We start from the raw sequence: 21,068 nt of genomic DNA on the forward strand, positions 1-21,068 counted from the left end.
AACTGATGGCAATTTCGGGCTGGGAGGCAGTATTTTTTGTGAGTGGAATGGTATTGTGCTGGTGTCGGGCTACGTGGGAGATGTTAAGGAACACCTGCTTTGTGTTGAGTTTTTTTGTTACGAGGGACCACTCATCAAACGACTATTACGCACTCAATTATGTGGTTGTGATCGAATAGATAGAGTTTTCGACCAGCTGACTCACACCTAGCACCTTCCATTGCGTCGGCCCATGTATGGGACGGGACCCGCCCTATTATTTTATTTCTTATTTTCCCACATTTTTTGGTTTAAATAATTCAGGATTTAAAAAAATTAGAACTTCCAAAAACCTACATATTTAAGAACAAATATTAGAAAATCATAAATTGTTTGTGAATTCAAAAAATATCCATAGTTTTCAAAAATTTCTGAGGGAATCACATGACTTCGCGGAATCAAAAAAATATTTGTACATTCCAAACAGAATCGGGAAATTAAAAGATGTTGACGAATTTTTAAGAAGTTTGCGTGTAAAAAAATTGTCAAGAATTAGAACAAACTGCTTGCGAATTCAAAATATATTCATGAATGTATCAACAATGTTCAAACTTCAAAATCTATTCGTGAATTTCAAAATACCATCCCATTTTTTTAAACATTGCTTCGAAAATGGTTTGTTGATTCAAAACATGTATGTCAAAACAGAAAAATGGGAATTTCTAAATTTGTTCCCAAATTTTCAAAACAATATCGTCAATTCGAACAAATAACCGAATAAAAATGTTCACAAGATTTTAAAATATATTAATAAGTTCAAAGAATATTCTTGAATTTGTAAAAAAATGTTCATGAATTCGGGAACTATTGAAAATTCTGAATAACTGAGCAAATGTCTTGCTTCATGTTATGCTCCATCTCATTACCATGCAACCGTATTTCTATTTCGTTAACGAACTCTCTTAGTACAATCATCTCTATCTCTTCTCTAATCATGGTTGCCATCCTGGCTTCTTCAATATCAGACTCTAACATTCCAATTTTCTTTGCATGATCTGCCTCTATGGATGCAATGTGTGATGCCTGTGTAGGAAAAGCACACACTTCTACTTGATTATTAGTGGCAGCACCTTGTATTTGCTGGATTTCAGAATCTAAAACATTTTTCTTGTCTTGTTGGCCAACAAATGTTTCTGCCTTGACGCCAGAAGTGGTTCTCTTATTATTCTCCATGAGAAGGCCATCCAATCTTGTCATAACTTCCCCAATTTTCTTTCTAATCTGCTCGAATTCTTTGTTATTCCGTAAATGCCATGGGTTGGATCCTTCTTTGTTTAGCAGGTTTCGCTTGAGTGCAAATATCTCTTCTGTCTTCATTTCCACGACTTTATCATGCATCCTTTTCATAGTATTCATCTCTTTATTAAAATGGGCTATCAAAGCATCCCTATCCAAGTGCTTCAAACATGACGCATCAGCGAAAGCCGCATCAGGAGAGGCTCCAGCACTTTCAACCTTTGCAGAACCATTTCTGGAGGAATGTTCATTGTCTCTAAGTTTACTCACATCATCTGCACCATCAAAGTTATACTGGGACCCCGAAAGACCCCACTCAGAATTCAAGAGTGACTTGGAAATGGCATGAAGCTGTTGGCGGATACTATAAACTTCATCATATTTTCTATCCCGACCCCCAGACAAACTTAGGCTGCCATTTCCAAGCTGCATCAGCTTTTGATTCAGCAACCTTATCTCTTCATCCTTGGAAGCAAGCTGCTGACCTATTTCTTGTTCGGCATCTTTTACAAACCCTTTGATGACAGAGTACGTCACGAATGTTGAGATATCAACCATGGTATTTACATCATCCCACAAGGAGTCCATCTCATCCACGATGATTAACTCATTTCCTTCCGAAGAAGTTTCATCCTGAACAGTGGCGCTTCCATTGGTATCACTTACTGGCACATCCAAGCTCTCTTCACCGTGAACACTGGCACTTCCGTTGGTGTCCCTGAGTGGCACACTCAAGCTCTGTTCAGCTTGAACAGTGGCACTTCCATTGGTGCCACTGATTGGCACATCCAAGATCTCTGCCATGTTTGCTAGGTTGGAATTTGGAGGCACGCCACTGCAGAAATGGAAAGACACAAAATAAGGATATTGCAGCAACTGACTGCAGCTGTAATTAGAACAGAGTTCACTTTAACAACAGAATGATTTCTAAGCAAAGACTTAGCTTTATCAATCAACCAACCAGCAAGGCTTACAAATTTCTGGAACCAATCAGTCATAATGCACGGAAGGAAGTAGTATGTGAAGGAGCTACTCCGGCCTGCGCAAAATTTTTAAAAACGAAGGAAGTAGTATGTGAAGGAGCTACTCCGGCCTGCGCAAAAGTACGCAAGGAGGAGCGGGGGTTGCGTGTTTGGTCGATCCTGCTAGGAAGTAAGGAAGTAGGTCGCGCCGCTTGAAACAAGCATGTGATGGGCCTAGCAATATGGATCATAATGCCGATGACACATTGATCCTGTTAAGAAATTTAAAACCATGTATGACTAAAAAAAATCTTAGCACAGTTAAAAAAGAGCGAATAATTAAAAGAATCATAGCACGGTTTCAAAACATGTATGTCAAACAGAGAAATCAAGAATTACTAAATTTGTTCACAACATTTGAATTTGTTTTCTCAATTTGAACAAATATTCACAAGATTCAAAAGTATATTCATATGTTCAAAGAATGTTCTTGATTTTTCTTAAAAATATATGAATTCAAACAATATTCACAGTTTTAAAAAATTTCATGCATTACTAAAAATTGTTCATAATTTCAAAAAAATAATCATGATTTCAAAAACATATTCATAATTTGGAACAATGTAATAATGTAAAAAAGCACGAATTTGAAAGATGTTCGCAAAAAATAGAAAAGGAAAGAAGAACAATATGGTAAAAAAGGAAATTAAATGAAATTAAAAAACAAACATGAAAAAAGAAATAATGAAAATGACTAAAGAAAGGAAAAAATAAAAAAAAATTAGAAAACACACACAGACATGCAAAGGGTATGTGAAGGCGCTAGTTCGGCCTATCAAAATTACGCGACGAGGAATGGGGGTTGATTCTACTAGGAACATTGAATGAGATGGGCCTAGCGACATCGGTCGTCATGCTGATGACACTTCGATCCTATTAAGAAATTTAAAACCATATATTAATTATTTTTTACCACGGCTTAAAATAAGTGAATAATTTTAAAAAAAATCATGACAATGAAAAATGTACCCGTGTTTTATAAACATATACGCAATTTTTGAAAAATGCTTATGCAACGAAAAAAATATTAAAAATAGGATTTGTTTATCCAACTGGAAATCACAGCCCTTGGTTTGTTGATAAGATTAGAAATAGCATCAACCACGTAGAAAAGAAAAAAGAAGAAAAAAAAACGCGCCAACTGTCCAAGAAGCATCGGATTGGATTTTAGAAAACCCGCCCGGTTCGAGCCTGACCAAACCTGCCCTAGTTTTCGATCCCAATTTTCCCCAATCCTCGCTGCCCTAGTTTTCGTCCCAAATTTCCCCGATCTTCGCCGCCCTAGTTCTCGATCGCAGCTTTCCCCGATCTCAACTCCCGATCTCGAGTTTGCGCGCAGTCCGGCGAACATGGCAGCGATCATGGCGGCGCGCGGGCAGGAGCTGGAGCAAGATTTTGATTTCTTCGTGGTGGTCGACTTCGAGGCGACGTGCCTCAAAGACGCGCGGATCTTCCCGCAGGAAATCATTGAGTTCCCCGCCGTGCTCGTCGACGGCGCCACCGGTCGCATCGAGTCAGCGTTTCGCAGGTACGTTCGTCCTAAACATCACCCTGTGCTGACCCAGTTTTGCAGGGAACTCACCGGCATCCGGCAGGAGGACGTCGACGGCGGCGTGGATCTCGGCGAGGCGCTCTGGCTGCACGACGCGTGGCTGAAGGCGGCGACGGCGGGGGCAGGGAACAGGAGGAGCGGTCGCTTGGCCGTCGTGACCTGGGGAGACTGGGACTGCCGGACCATGCTAGAGTTCGAGTGCCGCTTCAAGGGCATCGAGAAGCCCTCCTACTTTGATCAGTGGATCAACCTGAGGGTCCCCTTCCAGGTGGCGCTCGGCGGTGGAGGGCGGGTGAACCTGCAGGAGGCGGTTCGGGCGGCGGGGCTGGACTGGGAGGGCCGCCTGCATTGCGGGTTGGACGATGCCCTCAACACGGCACGACTGCTTGCTGAGGTCATGCGGCGCGGGGTCAAGATGACCATCACTGGCTCGCTGGCGCCGCTGCTGCCGTTCGAGCAGGAGCAGCAGCCTCGCACAAGCACCTGCGGTGGCTCACCTGCGCTGGCGCCGCCGCCGCTGCCGTTCGAGCAGAAGCAGCAGCCTCGCACAAGCACCTGCGGTGGCTCACTTGCGCTGGCGCCGCCGATCCAGCAGCAGCCGCCTCGCACAGGCCCTTGTGATGGCTCGTTTCCGCTGGTGCCGGCGCCTATCCAGCAGAAGCAGCAGCAGCGGCCGCAGCCTCACATAATCAGCCCCTGTGGTGGCTCCTCTGCGACGTGGTACTGCGGGGTGACGACAAAAGGAGGCATGGAGCCAGGGGCGATGCAGTCTGGATGTACCAACTGGACGCCGGCCATGGGAGCCGTGTCCCCCTACTACATGTGGAGCAACTGAACCATGAGACTGAGATTTAGAATTCAGTGTCGCTCGGCTGCTAGTGTTAATCGTCCTAACCATCAGAATCAGAGTGTAGATCAGCTGATTCTTGCCTAGTCTAGGTGTGAATTTGGTCTTTGAAATCCAACTTGACCAATGGGGCTATTCTCGATGTATTCAGTGTCTGAATTAGTATTACAGTTCTACTATTTTTCAGCAGTCTGGAAATGAATTTGTTTCAGGCCATTTTTTAGTCCGCCCGATTCGCACAAATCTTGCACCACTTTTGTCCTCAGTATCGCGTCGGCGTGTGGTTCTGTCGTGGACTATTTTCTGTCTTTTGGGGCTTTTCGGTTTGTGGATCTACAACCGGTATCACTATTCGCTATCTGAGGAGGGGATTGGTGGGGATTGACCTAGGCGGGGCGGAGGGAAGGCGGGGGCTCCTTGATGGCGATTAGCAGCGGAGATGGCGCACGACTAGGGGTGCAGAGTGGCGTCCCGCATAGACCCGCCAAAGTACAGAATTAGTCTAAATTTGCCTAACAGCATCACAGCCTAGTTAGAACTAACCTTTTTTAATTTGTGTACGGAACGGGACGGGTCGGGCGCCGCCTTGCATCCCTACGCACGACTAGTCCCCCCAGGGAAGGAGAGATTGTAGGCAGGAGGCGTGCTCTACAGGGACGGCTGCAGGTAGGAGATCTGTTGGCCTGGAGAGGAGCTCGATGGAGCTGCCCCTCGTGGTCTCCACCAGCAAGCTCCAGTCGGTGGTAGTCACCGGAGCCGGTGGGCACAAGGTATTTTTATTCTCCCCCCTACTGTCCTCGTGATGTACCTTTTTCTGTTCTACATGTGTCTGCCCTCCTTCGCGCTTGATTTCAGTTCGTCGTGATTGTCACCGGTCATGGACGTTCATGGCTGGGGGTGGTTCAGTTCGCTGGGTTTGGCAGGAAAGTTTGTCATAGCTTAGTGCAATCCTGGCGAGTTTTTTGAGTGGTTCATCGAGAAAGGTTCTTGAATTTGTTGCAGACACCTCTCAGCACGTTTTCCCCAAATTTCCGTCACCAAGTCTGCCTCAACATTATCTTGGATGTAGATCTCCTTTTGTCTTGGATGTAGATTTCTTTTTTTAGTCTGAGTTAATTGTCACTACAGTATGTTTATTGTAAGAATTTAGAGGCCCGAGGAATGTTGCAAATGATCAGGGTTAGTTAACTGAATGATTGGTTTTTCCTCTGTAGGGGTACTATTGTGAAGAAACTATTGAGTATCATTTGTCAGCTTGATTTTGGTGGCTTATTTTAGATTAGTTATGGATGTTTTTTTTTTGCTTAGAGTTGAGCGCTTACCTGAAGAATGTTTTGTGGATCATCTGAAAGTAATGATATGCAATAATTAACAAGCCAGTAGATGGCCTGAATCTATTTATATGCAATGAAATTTGTTCCAGATAACCCTCTGTTATTCTGCACTTTCCTTTTTTGAGGGTTTCTTACCACCAACTATGCTATATATGTCGCACGCCTGCCTAAACTGACTGCCTCTGGCTGCAAGCGAGTGATCACTGATATACCCATATGTGAACTCAGAGGGGATGTAGTCCTAAATTGAATTAAATTTAGTTTTTTTTTACAGATTTTTTTAAATGTAGTTCATGTTATGGTGTTTTCCTCTCTGCGTTCTGTTTGATGTAGCATGGAGGAAGGAATATTTTTGAATCTTTTTTTCTTAGTAAGTACTTTTTGCATCCTGAAAAACACGTGTATAATCTATGTGTTTATAAAAGCCAGAGGCGGCATGTAACTCACAACTCATGTTTTTTGTAGTCATTTTTCTAAGCCATGTGTGATGCTATCTAGTTTTTGGTACTTGATTATTTTAGTTTTCATGCATGTCCTCTAGATTATTCAGGTTCAGTAAATCTTTTTTCATTCTGGATATGGTTTAGTGTCGCTATGTTTTGCATTCAGGGTCAATCAAACATTAAAAAATTAGAGCCCTGTGATCTAGTTTCTCTGAATTTTGTTTTTGTCCCTGCACATACCTGAAGACTCGACATGTACCACAAGACGGGCCGCCTCCATGGATCTCCTTGACAGTCATCAAACGACATATCATCCATTTTTTTGCCCAACTCAAAAGTTGTTGTTTCTGCATCTCTAGGTCCTCCATTTGCACAGGTGAATTGTGTTGGTTGTCAACAAAGCCATACATGTTGCCTAAATCTTGAAAAAAAGGAACATTGGAACCTATCAGATATCCTTCTTTTCATCATTTCATCGTCTGTTTAAGTTTGACATTTTTTCTCTTTCCCCGTTTGTTTTTAATTTGTTACCACCCCCACCTCAAGTCTTGGTGTGTTGTTCAACGTGTAGTCATTTTCTAACACTTGAGCTGCCCCTGTTTTGCTGTAAATGTACAGAGGTTCACCCCGATCACTTGTTGGACCAATGTCAGTTCCATACGAGCATGTCTCTTGCCCCTGCACATGAGTTTGTACAAAGTTCATCTCTTTTTAGCTTTATCTTTTTTTATCTTTTTTTTTTGGTTTTGTTTTATGTGCCGCACCTGGGTATTGATTCTCTGAGAGCCTCCATTCAGGTCAATGTATCCCTTCAACAGTGTCACATAAGAGAAGTTTGGCTGTTTCATCAACATATTTTTTTTCTGTTAGTTTCCACACAACTTGCAAGGCATAAAAATTACGAAGCAAGTTTTAACCCCTCCTTCAACCTGCATGAATACAACTTCTTGGCTTCCAATACACATATCTTCTATATCCTCATTCACACTGCTATTAAACTGTAAAATTCAATGTTTTTCAGATACAGTATGAACTCAAGAACATATATTTTTGAGGAACAAGCAGCAAGCATTAAACCAGCAGATATGCAAGCATTAGGTACATTCAGATATCAGTATCTTAAGTTATTAGTTATCCTGCTACTCATTTCTTCAGTTTCAGTTTTTTAATTCATCATTAGTCTTAGATTTTAAGTAGGTGTCGTTTTCAGTGTAATCACCTATCAGTTCTGTCAGGTTACAGTAGGTGTCATTTTCAGGTCAGTTTCTTTAGTTATATACTCCCTCCGTCCCAAAATTCTTGTCTTAGGTTTGTATAGAAATGAATGTATCTAAATACTAAAACATGACTAGATACATTCATATCTACATAAATCCAAGACAAGAATTTTGGGATGGAGTGCGTATCATTTTAGTCTGACATTTAGTTCATTATGTCAGTTTTAGTTTCATTTTGTCCAGTAATCTCATTGATTACTCTTTATTTTTCAGTCCAGTTATTTCATTGATTAGTCTTTTTTTTTGTTTTTCGAGCAGGAGTTTGTCTATGTGTTTATCATTTTCTCGTTCAATCATGTTAGATGTCATTTTGTCTGTCATTCTAGTGTCTGAACCTGTAGGTGTCAAATTCAGTTTACAGTTTTTGTTTCAGTGTTAAGTGTCATTTTTTACTTTCGTCGGTTAATGTTCTTCATTTTTATGTTTTATTCATTTTTTTCAGTGCCTTGCGTAGTATTCAGTTTTTTCATCTCAGAAGTGTCATAAAATGCTCAGCCATATTTCCAGTCTATAGTTTTCAATTTCAGTCATCTTCATTGCAGGTTAGTTCATGGTTATGTTCAGTGTCATTTTCAGTCTTATTCAGGTTTCAGTCATCTGCAGCTTTCTTCTGCTCCTCTTTTTTTTTGGAAGATCCAGCATCGCTGGCATTCATTGATAATAGCAGGAAGCAACGGAAAACAACAAGGTGGTGAAGGTCCTAGGACCAGAAGATCCGAAGATCAAAGAAAAACAAAAAACAGCAGCCCTAAAAGCTGCATCACAACACTCCATACAAACCAAACTAGACAGCGCAACTCCGACTCCAATGGTGAACTACAAAGGAAACTAGGCAAGGTTGGCGTGACGGAGGATCACCGAACCAACCACCTGTCACGCGTCATCGTATACCACCGTCTCCCCACCATGGCTTTGACTTCGCAGCAACAAACAGTCGAGGCACACCCACGGACACGCCGGAGAAGCAGAGCCGACTACCATGACCAAGACCACACCTCTGACATTGCTCACCGCCGTCATCGTTGCCATAGGAGCCCCCGTACGCGTCCAGTCGTAGGAAGCACCAGAGGTATCAAAGTCTTCAAGACGACGCCCTAAAGAGGGGAACGACGTTGAAGACGACGCCATCGCCCGACCTTACAGCAGGATCTAGGCTTTCATCCGAAGAAATTGATCCAGGAGCAAAGGCTGTGAAATTCCCGACGATGCCTCGAAGGAGGATAAACGGCGCCCGTGGGCGCCGTCACCACCGGCCAAGCTTTCACCTGGGGCAGCCACTCCCACGCAGCAGGCCGAGGTCGACCCGTGCCTCCACCGGACTGCGCACCCCCCTGCACAGTAAGCACGCCAACGCTGTGCAGGGCCGCCAGCTAGCCTCCTCTACGACGAGCCTGCGGAGACCAGAACAGGTCCTGCACCCCGCATCAACCGCGGCCGGAGCCTCCATGCTCCACCAAACGACATTTGGGCACCTTCAACCGCCTAGCCGTCACCATGTGCCGCCCCACGCCAGATCCGCATAGCCCTCCGCTCGCCGCACTTCCCCGAGCCGGATCCGCCACCGACCGCTGCATCCGGCCACCAGCTCGCCAGATCCAGCGCACCACCTCCAAGTGCGCTCGCTGCAGCAGCGAGCCGCTTGCGCCCGCTCCGTCACACACCTCCCCTCCGCCTCGCGCTCCAGCGACTGCAGCAGATCCGCACAACCCCGCGTCGTCGGCTCCTGCCCGTGCCAGATCCACGCAGGATCGTAGCGCTGCACTGCCCGGCAGCAAAGCAGGCGGACCCCCCCCCCCCCGGGCGGGCCGGCGCACCAAGCCGTCGGCCCCCGACCAGCATCTTCCGCGCCCAACCGCATTTGAGCAGCCGAGATCTGGGCGGGATGCCCCCACAGCCCGAGCCTCCACAAAGAGCGCCGCCGCGGGCCAGCCGTGCGCCAACTCCGATGCCAACGAGCTGCAGCCCCACCGCCATCGACCCAGGCGGCCGCGCAGGCTCTCGCCTTTGCCTGAGAAGAGCATCCCGCCATGCCCATCCCCCGACCCGAGACCGATGAAAATGGCCCCGCCACCGCTGACGCCGCGCGGGCTTTGCCCGGCAACGCCATTCGGCAGTGGCGAGGGGAGGGGGGGAGGGAGAGGAGACTGGCGGCGGTGGCTAGGGTTTCCTCCCGAGCCGCTGCAGGAGTGGCACGGGAGTAGAGTACTTTCTAGTTTTTTCGACCAGACGTCTAGTATTTTTCTCCTGCTCCTCATTTCTTCAGTGTTAGGTTTGTTGTTTAGCAAATTTGTTCATACAGTTTTCCGTCTATATATATTTTCTCTCTCAGTTTCAGTGTTGTCTGCATTTTTCATTGTTTTACATGTTTTTCAGTCATCAGTCGTCTGTATTTTCAGTTATCTGTCATTATTTTCAGTCGGTCCATGATAATTCGGCGAGGAGTTGCGTGGTAGGCGGACAGAATAGGAAGCTGATGCTCCTGCTGCTTTTCTCTTCTACTCATCGTACCTGCCTCGGCCACCATTGGCTTTGCGGCATTTGGTAGGGTTTCAGAAATTGCGTAAGTTTTCATCATCAGCCATTCTTTTAGTCTTACTTTTTTTGTCTTCTCGAGTATTCACTGAACATTGAGTGAAAGATCCCAAACTTTCTGCTCATTGGCTGACACGGCGACGCTATTTGGCGTACTATGCGATCAGGCCATGGTAGCGCAAGGAAGGATGTAGACGAAGCTAGCGGGAGATTTGCTTTTCCCTTGTTCGTTTTTTGACATTCCGTTGCTATATGGGAGTATTGTTCAGATTTGTCCTTTTTTTAGATAACATCACCGTAACTTGTCAGTATTAGTGCTATTCAAGTCATGATCCAGTCTGGACAAATTTAAAATTTATCTTTTGTGTTAGTTTTTTTTGCAGTTATGTAAAAGTGCCCGTATTTTCCTTTTGTTTAGATAATATTTCAAAATCTGACCAGGAGAAGTGCTAAGCTCGTCGTGGTTCAGATTTGGCATTTATCTTCAGTTTTCTTGTAGTAGTAATGTAGATGTAACGATTAACTCAGCAAGTCTCCCACACTAGTTTTCATGTTCAGTGATTTCATCAATTATTAGATTCTTTTTCATTTACTCAGGTTTCACTTTTTGCTTGGTTCATAGTGTGATTTTTATTGAGTTCTTATCTGCCAAGTAGAACAACAAGGACAACGTCAATGATCTATAGTCATCTATAATGATTTGTATTTCTATAGTCAGTGTTTGTCATTTTTGTCAGGTTAAAGTGAAGAAAGCCGGATGGTCATGTGCCAATGCTCTGTTTTATCTAGCTATGCTGGTAAAGATATCTACTCCTTGTTAGGAATAAGCAACTTGTATTCCCATGAGGCCATAGGCCGGTATATATATACATGTACAGGTGATGGACTATATGCAGGAAACCCCTTATATATTGGGATAAATACAAAAGGATACATGACTTATATTATAACTCTAACACCCCTCCTCAAACTCATGGTGGATGAACAACACTGAGTTTGGAGAGATAAAAGTCATGTTGTGCTCTAGTCTGGGCCTTCGTCAGGAAATCCGCCAACTGTAACTCGGAAGGTACATACTGAAGAGCAACAACCTGATCCTGCACAGCAGCGCGCACATAGAAAGCATCAACACCAATATGCTTGGTGAGCTCATGTTTCACAGGATCGCGCGCAATGCTAATAGCACATGTACTGTCAGATAAGAGCAGAGTCGGTGTAGTGACAGAAACATCAAAATCCTGAAGTAACCACCGTAACCAAGTCACCTCTGCCGTCAAAAGAGCCATCGCTCGCAACTCAGCCTCTGCACTCGAACGGAAAACTGCAATATGTTTCTTCGTCTTCCAGGCAATGAGAGAACCACCAAGAAAAACACAGTAAGCAGAAAGTGAACGGCGATCTGAAGGATCACTAGCCCACGTAGCATCTGAATAGGCCTGAAGCTGTAAAGAACCGGCATGAGGAAAGAGTAGACGGTGAGAGATCGTGCCTCGAAGATATCGGAGAACACGGAGGAGATGACTATAGTAAACCGATGTGGGTGCAGAGACGAACTGACTCAGAATATGAACCGGATAAGAGATATCCGGACGAGTGACAGCTAGATAAACAAGGCTGCCAACTAGATGGCGATAACGCGTCGGGTCAGGTAGGGGATCGCCATCAGTAGCAGAGAGGTGAACATTGAGCTCCATAGGAGTCTCAACAATGCGCTCATCAGTAAGAGCAGCACGAGCAAGAAGATCCCCTATCGGACAACCGGATTGGGACGGACTTGCAGCGTGACTGCACCATTAACCTGTCGCAATTCATCGAGCCCTCAAACCTGGAAGATCTTGACGCGCCATTCAATGAGGATGAGATTTGGCAAGCCATCAAAAGCATGCCGTCCCGCAAGGCGCCCGGCCCCGACGGCTTCACTGCGGAGTTCCTCCGATCCTGCTGGCAGATCATCAAGCATGACCTCCGATGCGTCTTCGACCAGATTTACGCGCTGCGTGGACGAGGGTTTAGCTGCCTTAACCAGGCGTTGATCACGCTCCTCCCCAAGCGCGCCGAGGCCACTGGCCTGGGTGATTATAGGCCCGTAAGCCTAATTCACATCGTCGCCAAGGTCCTGGCCAAGCTGCTTTCGATCCGCCTAGCCCCCAGGCTCAACAACCTCGTCAGCAACGTCCAAAACGCGTTCATCCCCGGGCGAAGTCTTCATGACAACTTCATCCTAGTGCGTCAATCCGCACGGCTATTGCATCAGCTGGGTGCCCCTCGCGTGCTGCTGAAACTTGACTTGGCACGGGCTTTCGACTCCGTCTCGTGGCCCTTCCTATTCGAGGTGCTGCGATGCCATGGCTTCGGCAACCGCTTCCTTGGTTGGATCGCCCTTCTCCTGTCGTCGGCCAACACCAAGGTTCTCCTCAACGGCAACCCTGGACCAGCGATTTGGCATCGCCGTGGACTGCGCCAAGGTGATCCAGTCTCCCCGCAGCTCTTCGTCCTTGCTGTGGATACGTTGGGCATCCCGCTCACGCTGCGTCGCCCCACGGCTGCCCAACTGCAACCCGTCGTCGATAAGGTCGCTGGGAAGCTGCCCTCCTGGAAGGCCTGGCTAATGAACAAAGCCGGCCGCCTTGCTTTCGCCAAGGCTGTCTTGAGCGCGATCCCCATTCATCAGCTCCTTGTGCTTGCGCCGCCAAAGAAGACCATCAAACTCTTGGAGAAGATTGAGAGAGGATTTCTCTGGGCTGGCCGCGCCGAGGCCCATGGAGGCAATTATCATGTCAACTGGCGGCACGTCTGCCGGCCTATCCAGTTTGGGGGCCTCGGAGTCCACGACCTCGAGCGCACTGGCCTCGCCCTTCGCATGCGGTGGCAGTGGCTTAGCCGAGTCGATGCTGGCAGGGCCTGGAGCGGCCTTGACCTGCACTTCGCGCCCGAGGAGCGCGCGCTCTTCTTTGCCTCTACCACCATGGCTATCGGCAATGGCCATCGCGCCCTGTTCTCGGAGGACCGATGGATCAACGGACATGCAATCCGAGAGATCGCGCCTCTCCTTTTTGATCTCATCCCTAAAGGGCGTCGCAAGTCAAGAACTGTTGCGGACGGCCTTCACGCGAACCAATGGGCCGCGGACATCCACGGCATGATTGGCATCCCGGAGATTGGAGAATACCTGCGCCTGTGGCACATGCTCGCCGAAACCGTCCTCACTGACGCACCAGACAACATTCGCTGGAAGTGGCCCGCGAGCGGCGAGTACTCCGCCAAGTCCGCATACCTCGCCACTTTTCAAGGCTCCGCGAGATGCCAAGCTTGGAAACTTACCTGGAAGTGTTGGGCACCGCCTCGGGTGCGCTTCTTCCACTGGCTTGCCAACCTCGATTGATGCTGGACGGCCGACCGCCTCGCGAGGCGCAACCTGCCGCACCCACAGCGCTGCCCTCTTTGCGATCAGGCTCCGGAGACGATTCATCATCTTCTCCTGGAATGCCCTTTCAGCCGCGAAGTGTGGCACGAGATCCTCTCATGGCTGCGCCTCTCTTGCCCGCTGCCCAACAACGATGCCACTCTACACGACTGGTGGTGCTCTGCACGACACGACACCCCTAGGCCTATGCACAAGGGATTGGCTTCCGTTGCTTTGCTCGTCCCTTGGATGATTTGGAAGCATCGCAACAGATGCGTGTTTGAGGGTGCAACACCGTCGGTTACCTCCCTGGCGGCTACGATTAAGGAAGAGGCCGGCCTCTGGGCCAGAGCGGGCGCCTTGGGGCTCCGGGCCATCTTGCCACAAACATGGGATGTCCACTAGTGTGCATGTGTTCGCCTTGTAAATATGCCTCCTAGGAGGATTGTACCAAACCCCTTCTTTTCAATACAATGAACCGCAAAAGTCTTTTGCGTTTTCTCCAAAAAAGTAAGAGCAGCACGAGCAAGAAGATCCTGGATGTACTTTTCCTGGGATATAAAGAAGCCATCAGAGGTAGAAGAGACTTCAATCCCAAGAAAGTAGCGAAGAGGTCCAAGATCAGACATAAGGAACTGCTCACTAAGGCGGGACTTGACAAAGGCAATATACTCGGGGTCATCCCCAGTGATGACCATGTCATCAACATAGAGAAGAAGAAGAGTCCGACCACGAGGAGAAAGGTGAATAAACAATGCTGGATCATGAACACTGGGTGAAAAAACAACGGCAGTCACCACAGAGGCAAAACGCTCAAACCAGGCGCGTGGGGCTTGCTTAAGGCCATAGAGAGAGCGACGAAGACGACATACCATGCCATCAGGAACAGAATACCCAGGTGGTGGCTGCATGTACACCTCCTCACGCAGCTCACCATTAAGAAAAACATTCTTAACATCAAGCTGAGAGATAGACCAGTGGCGTGTAGAGGCCACGACAAGAAGTGTACGAACTGTGGTCATATGAGCCACATGAGCAAAAGTCTCGTCATAATCACGACCATGCTCCTGCTGAAAACTACGAGCCAGAAGACGAGCTTTGTGACGCTCAAGAGAACCATCGGAGCGAGTCTTAACCTTGTAGACCCACTTACAAGTGATGGGGCGGACTCCGGGAGGAAGGGAAACAAGATCCCACGTACCAGTGCGTTCAAGAGCAGCAATCTCCTCTGCCATCGCAAACTGCCATTCAGGATGAACAACAGCCTGATGATAAGTAGTCGGCTCAAGAACGGCAGCACCAGCGGTGGAAAATCCAAAGCGATCAACAGGCGGACGAGGACGAGAACGCAAGCCATAAGTAGGCTGAGACGAGGATGACGAGACATCCACAGAACGTGAACGACGAGTGTAACACTGAGGAAAAGATGGAACAATGGAAGAAGGAATCGCCAAGATAGAATCGGGGAGTGGCGACAAAGAAGTGACCGGAGATGAAGGTGTAGAATCTGGTGACATGCTAGACGAGGAGACCGTGGAAGATGGAGGCGACAAATCGACTGGAGGTGGAGAAGCAGAGGGAGCGGAACGAAGAGGCAAAGGTTCGACGGGTGTGATAGGTGTGTCAGGAAAAGTGAGAAAAGAGATATCCTCCACTGAAAAAATCGAGGAAGATGGGCGTGGGTAGAAGGGACGAGACTCATCAAAAGTCACATCCCGAGAGATACGCATCCGACGACCGATAGGATCCCAACAACGATAGCCCTTATGCTCATCACTATAGCCTAAGAAGACACACTCAACAGACTGAGCGGCCAGTTTGGTGCGTTCGCGGGGGGCAAGAAGAACGTAGCAAACACAACCAAACAAGCGAAGCATCGAATAATCGAGAGAGCGATCAGAAAGACGCTCGAAAGGAACACCGCCCTGTAGAGCAGCGGAAGGCTGGAAATTGATGAGATAGATGAGGTGGAGACGGCCTCAACCCAAAAATGAGGCGAGAGAGAGGCAACAATCATCAATGCACGAGCCGTCTCAAGAAGATGACGATGCTTGCGCTCAGCCATGCCATTTTGAGCGTGAGCACCAGGACAAGAGAATTGAGAGAGAGAGTCCCTTGCTCAGCAAGAACACCACGCAACATCTTAGAGATATACTCGCCAGCGGAGTCAGCACGGAACACACGAATGGGAGAAGAGAACTGAGTATGAACCATGGCAGCAAAACGCTTATAAATGGACAACACCTCACTACGAGAAGTCATGAAATAAAGCCATGTGTAACGAGAGAAGTCATCTATGAAAATAATATAGTATTTATGACCCCCTTTCGAAGCGAAAGGAGCCGGACCCCATACATCGAAATGAACTAAATCAAAAGGACGCTTAGACACTGACTCACTATGTGGATATGGTAACTGAATCTGCTTGCCACGACAACCCTGACACTCTAAAGAGGCATCTCCTGAGACAGACCCCAGAAGACCTCGACGAACTAACGACGACAAACGAGAACCACACAGATGACCAAGTTGATGATGCCACTGTTGGAAGGAACCAGTAGCCGAGGCGACCAAAGCGGAAGAACTGGCGATAGAGTGGGCAGCGGAAGGAACATGAAGCCAGTCCAACTCCCAAAGACCCTCAGAATCACGGCGGCGAGGACCAACCCCAACCAGAGTGTGCGTGCGACGGTCCTGGACAAAACAAGAGTCAAGGTCAAGGATGACACGACAACCAGAATTAGCAAGTTGACCAGCGGAAAACAGATTTATGGTAAATCGAGGAACATGAGCAACATCAGGAACAGAATAAGGAGTGGTAAGAGTGCCTCTACTAACGACAGTAAGGGGAGTACCATCAGCGGTGAGGACATGAACAGGAGAATCAAGCGATCGAAGAGAGGACAGAGTGGAAGAATTAGAAGTCATATGAAAGGAAGCTCCAGAGTCCAGAACCCATGGGGATGTACCTGACTGTGTAGAAGGTGGTTGCTCAGTGCGGGAAGCCTCAGTCACAGAACCAGGAGTACCCGTCGAGGAAGAACCTGAAGCAACGAGCAGACGCTTAAGTCTCAGAATATCCTGCTCAGTCAAAGCGATGGCTGAAGCTATCGAGGTAGATGACGAAGTCTCTGTAGATGATGATCGCGCCTTGCGCAAGTGTTTCTTCTTCGTGTAGCAGTGGGACTCAATATGACCATCATTGTTGCAATAGCCACAATGTGGACGGGGGCGACCTGAGCCTCCAGAAGGAGTGGGCAAGAGCGGCGGAGCACTCGAGCGAGAATGTGTCGGTGCAGCAGGTGGCGTAGAAGGAGACCGAGCAGCAAGCACCGAGGGAACCTCCAGCAAACCAGCACCACGTAAGCGAGTCTCCTCAGCACGAATCTCAGAAAGCGCCTCCATGAGAGAAATACGGCCACAAGCAAACAACTGAGCACACCGGGGCTCAAACTCCTTACGGAGCCGAGAGAGGAACTCGTAGACGCGATGAAACTCCAAGTTGGCCTGGACAGCCCGGCAACAGGGGCAAGTACGACAACCAGCAGTGCGGAGAGAATCGAGCTGGCGCCAGATAGCAAAACTCTGTGCATAGAAGTCATCAACAGTAGAGTCACCCTGCTGAAGAGCATGCTCCTGATGAATCACAGAGAGGTATAAGGCATCACCAGAGGGCTGATAGCGCTGACGAAGACGGGTCCACATCTCAGATACAGTAGGAAGGCCCAGAAACTCAGAAGCAAACTGAGGCAGAACACTAGCAGTGAGAACAGCTGCAGCACGGGCATCATCATCAAGCCACTGGGTGTAAACTGTCAGAGCACCACGATACACCTGAAGAGCCTCCTCATAAGCCAAGACATTCTCATCATAAGCACTCACAGCGGCCTCATCAGCAAGCTTAGCCGCATCCTTTGCGGTCTGAGAAGCATCCGCAGGAAGAGCCGGTGGGGTCGGCGGAGTGGGAGCCACGGGAGGAACTGGACATGGCGGACAGCAGACCTTGCCAGAAAGAACACCCCATAGACGGATGCCACGAATGTGAATGCGCATGAAGCCAATGAACTCGGTATAGTTAGTGCCATCAAAGATCACTGGACAACGAGAAACAGCAACGTAGCCGGGTGCAACAGTTTTTTATTTATTTATTTTTTATCACGTCGAGACAGAAGAATCTGGCGAAATCCGACGAAGTCAGCAGCCGGAGGTCGACGAGATCGGGAGCTGGTGGCCACGGGAGCTAGCAGGCAGTAGTTTTAGGGTGTGGTTGGAGGGATATGCTAGGGTGGTTGTGGGTATCCCCAACCAGGTGGCTGGGATAGCCCTTTTTTTTGTTTGGTTGGAAGGGTAGGGTTATCCCTTTTTTTTGTTTGGTTGGGAGGATGGGATCCTACCACGTCGGCCTCCTCCCGCGCCGGCCGCCTCCTCCCGCGCCGACCGCGCCTCCCGTGCCTCCCGCGTCGGCCGCCTCCCGCGTCGGCCGTCCCAGAGTGGTTGCCACCGCCCGCCTGTTTTTGGCGGTTGGGCACATCCCTTTTTTTGGAAAATATTCCCAGCATCTGGTTGACTCTATCTCTCCTCACCTCAGATCCAAACGCATGGCAACCACAGAAAAAAGTGGTTATCCCTGTCCCTGGAAGGATATCCCTCCAACCAAATACACCCTTAGAGAACCAGTGGAGACCCAGGTGCTGGGAGCCGAGCCGGATGAGCTGCGTGGTTTGACTCCAGATCGGGATGTAATCCAGCGGGGCAAGAGCCGGCTGGTTTGACTCCAGATCGGGACGAAGTCCAACAGCGGTGACCGAGTAAGCAATGGGTACGGGAACCACCAGGAAGCCTCGATCAGGAGCAACGCGGCCAGGAGCAGATTAGGGGTAGCCTCAATCTGGAGCAACACGGCCAGGAGCGTCTTCGGCCAGGAGCGGATCAGGCGTCGGTAGCGGGATTCAGGCAGCCAGGCGCAACGCGGCCGGGAGTGCGGCGTTGACGCGAGCGGCAGCCTCAGACGCCAGATGCAGACGAGACGGATGGCGACTGCGGAGGAGACGAGATTGGATCGGAGCACGAGTTGCGCGTGCAAGAAAAACCTTAAGGCTCTAATACCATGTTAGGAATAAGCAACTTGTATTTCCATGAGGCCATAGGCTGGTATATATATACATGTACAGGTGATGGACTATATGCAGGAAACCCCTTGTATATTGGGATAAATACAAAAGGACACATGACTTATATTATAACTCTAACACTCCCATCATATTTTGTTAGCCTCGGTTAACAGATTTGTAGTGTTCCTTTCAGATTTTCAGATTTTTTTTAGCCGATGCTTCAGTGAGTAGTGTCTCATGGTTGCTTAGTACTCCTCCGTTTCTAAATATAAGTCTTTTTAGAGATTTCACCAAGGGACTACTACCTCCTTCCCAAAATAACTGTCTTAACTTTGTACTAACTCTAATACAAAGTTGTACTAAGATTGAGACATTTATTTTGGGACGGAGGGAGTACATATGAAGCAAAATGAGTGAATCTACATTATAAAGTACGTCTATACATCCGTATGTAGTCCCCTAGTGAAATTTCTAAAAAGATTTATATTTAGGAACGGAGGGAGTACTTTTTTCTTAGTTAGTGATTGCTTAGTCCTTTTTCTTCTTTGTTACAAATTGATGCAAAGATTCTCCTCGTAGGCCTTTCTTGTTTTTCAGTACCTTCCTATATACAACGATTAATATCTCCAGGGGAGGGGAGGGGGATGAGTACCTCACTTGGGGCGAAGACAGTACAAGGGGCTGCGATCTGGATCGCAAGCAACATCACATGCAGTTGCATCCATGTCTCTCCCGCCGCCGTCACGCCTCCACATATTTCTTTTTTTTGTTACACGTGTGGGTCCTCTACCTCAAGACTTCGTTGGGTTATGTTTTTATCCGTGATCACCATGGACGTTGTGTGCTGGCATGCAATGAACGTTTTGAAGGGGTAACATCACCTGAACTTGCTGAAGCAGTGACCATTTGGCATGCCTTGACATTTTCCAGAGATAATGGTCACAGGTTTGTGCTTCTTAATTCTGATTGTCTCTCTGTGACTTTCAACGCATTCATTCTGATGCCCTGGTTCGATCTTTGTTGGGCTTGGTGATAGATGATATAAAGTCTCTGGTGGCTGACCTTCATAGCTGTATCTTCAAGCATTTTCATCGTGATTTGAATGTAGCTGCACATCTATTAGCTCACAATAGTGAACATTCAGTTTGTAATATTTCTGTTGATGTAATCCCGGATACACTTAACGTAGCTGAACATCTATTAGCTCACAAGTAAAGAAGGATGTTATGTGTATGTGTGTAAATTTTTAGGATGAAATATCTTAAAATACGATCTGCAATCTTTTTAAAAAAAAATCATGTCCTGGGATGATGAATAGTATGATGTGTTAAAAAGTTCCAGATTTCTCTTTTGTGTACAGACCTCATTTTAATGTATTTTTTTCTGAAAATTTACGCCCTCACTTATCTCTGTATTTTTCTTTAATTTTTAAAATGTAAGAATATGAATTTTCATGAATTTTGAATTTTTCTTTTGAAAGCCTTCATGAAGCTCGGCCTCCAAAAGCAATTTCCGGCCTAAAATGTCTTAGAGAAGTGAACGGAGGGAGTACCTTGATTTCTACAGCAAGGTTGATGTTAACATTAACCAACTGATGTGTATGTGCACAGTTTCAGTTTATAAGTCCGGCACGTGTATCTAGGTCGTCAATTTGACCAACTTAATGAGAGGCATATATTACAAAAAATATATCATTAGAAATTTTAGATGTTCTATTTTTTAATGATATAATTTTTATGTTAAATAATATATTTTATATAAGTCAAATTGACGATCTAAGTACACGCGCATACTTTATAAACTGTGATGGAGGAAGTATTAATAGAAGATTTGTTTTACCTTTTCTGTGGATTTCTTCAGTATTGAGCAACGGGCCGACGAGTGAGTTGTAATCAACGCAAACTGTAAGAAATTGATAGATTTCTTAAGAAAGGGTACAATTCCAATCAACAATGCAAACTGTAAGTCGTCCTCCTATGAAGCCCTTGAAATTGATAAATTTTTAGGCTACAATAACAATCGACAACGCAAACAAGCCGCGTGGGCGAGGCCTGCACATCCATAACGTCAGCCAAACACGTGGCGACGACCGATGCCGGGGAGAGGGATGTTCTCTCTCCAAGGCACACTCATCAGGCACTGAACAAGGCAGCGTTAGACAACAGCATCTCACCACATATCACAATTATATTTTGACGAGAAAACAGCCAACTGTGGATTTCTGAGATAAGAGCCAACTCAGATCATTTCCTCGAACACAAATGCCTCATCA

At 47.1% G+C, this 21,068-nt stretch overlaps 2 protein-coding genes and 1 long non-coding RNA gene across 4 annotated transcripts; 2 read left to right on the forward strand and 1 right to left on the reverse strand.

Annotated features, from left to right (window-relative positions):
* Window positions 1-843: 843 nt before the first annotated feature.
* Window positions 844-2,166, reverse strand: LOC123439711 (WPP domain-associated protein-like). The gene has a single exon (XM_045116400.1). It carries the CDS (start codon window positions 2,077-2,079, stop codon window positions 844-846), a length of 1,236 nt encoding a protein of 411 aa, XP_044972335.1. The 5' UTR covers window positions 2,080-2,166.
* Window positions 2,167-3,464: 1,298 nt separating this feature from the next.
* Window positions 3,465-4,894, forward strand: LOC123443312 (ERI1 exoribonuclease 2-like). The gene has a single exon (XM_045119651.1). The coding sequence runs from the start codon at window positions 3,647-3,649 to the stop codon at window positions 4,682-4,684; it is 1,038 nt and encodes a 345-aa protein (XP_044975586.1). The 5' UTR covers window positions 3,465-3,646; the 3' UTR covers window positions 4,685-4,894.
* A 578-nt stretch (window positions 4,895-5,472) lies between these two features.
* Window positions 5,473-20,153, forward strand: LOC123443313. 2 transcript variants are annotated; one of them, XR_006630618.1, is made up of 4 exons: window positions 5,473-7,571; window positions 8,193-8,292; window positions 10,167-11,079; window positions 19,394-20,153. It is a non-coding gene; the product is annotated as an uncharacterized LOC123443313 (long non-coding RNA). The 2 variants fall into 2 exon arrangements; XR_006630619.1 differs by lacking the exon at window positions 8,193-8,292.
* The last annotated feature ends 915 nt before the right edge of the window (window positions 20,154-21,068 follow it).

Source organism: Hordeum vulgare, chromosome 3H, assembly GCF_904849725.1.
Source record: "Hordeum vulgare subsp. vulgare chromosome 3H, MorexV3_pseudomolecules_assembly, whole genome shotgun sequence".
Classification (NCBI taxonomy): Eukaryota; Viridiplantae; Streptophyta; class Magnoliopsida; order Poales; family Poaceae; genus Hordeum; species Hordeum vulgare.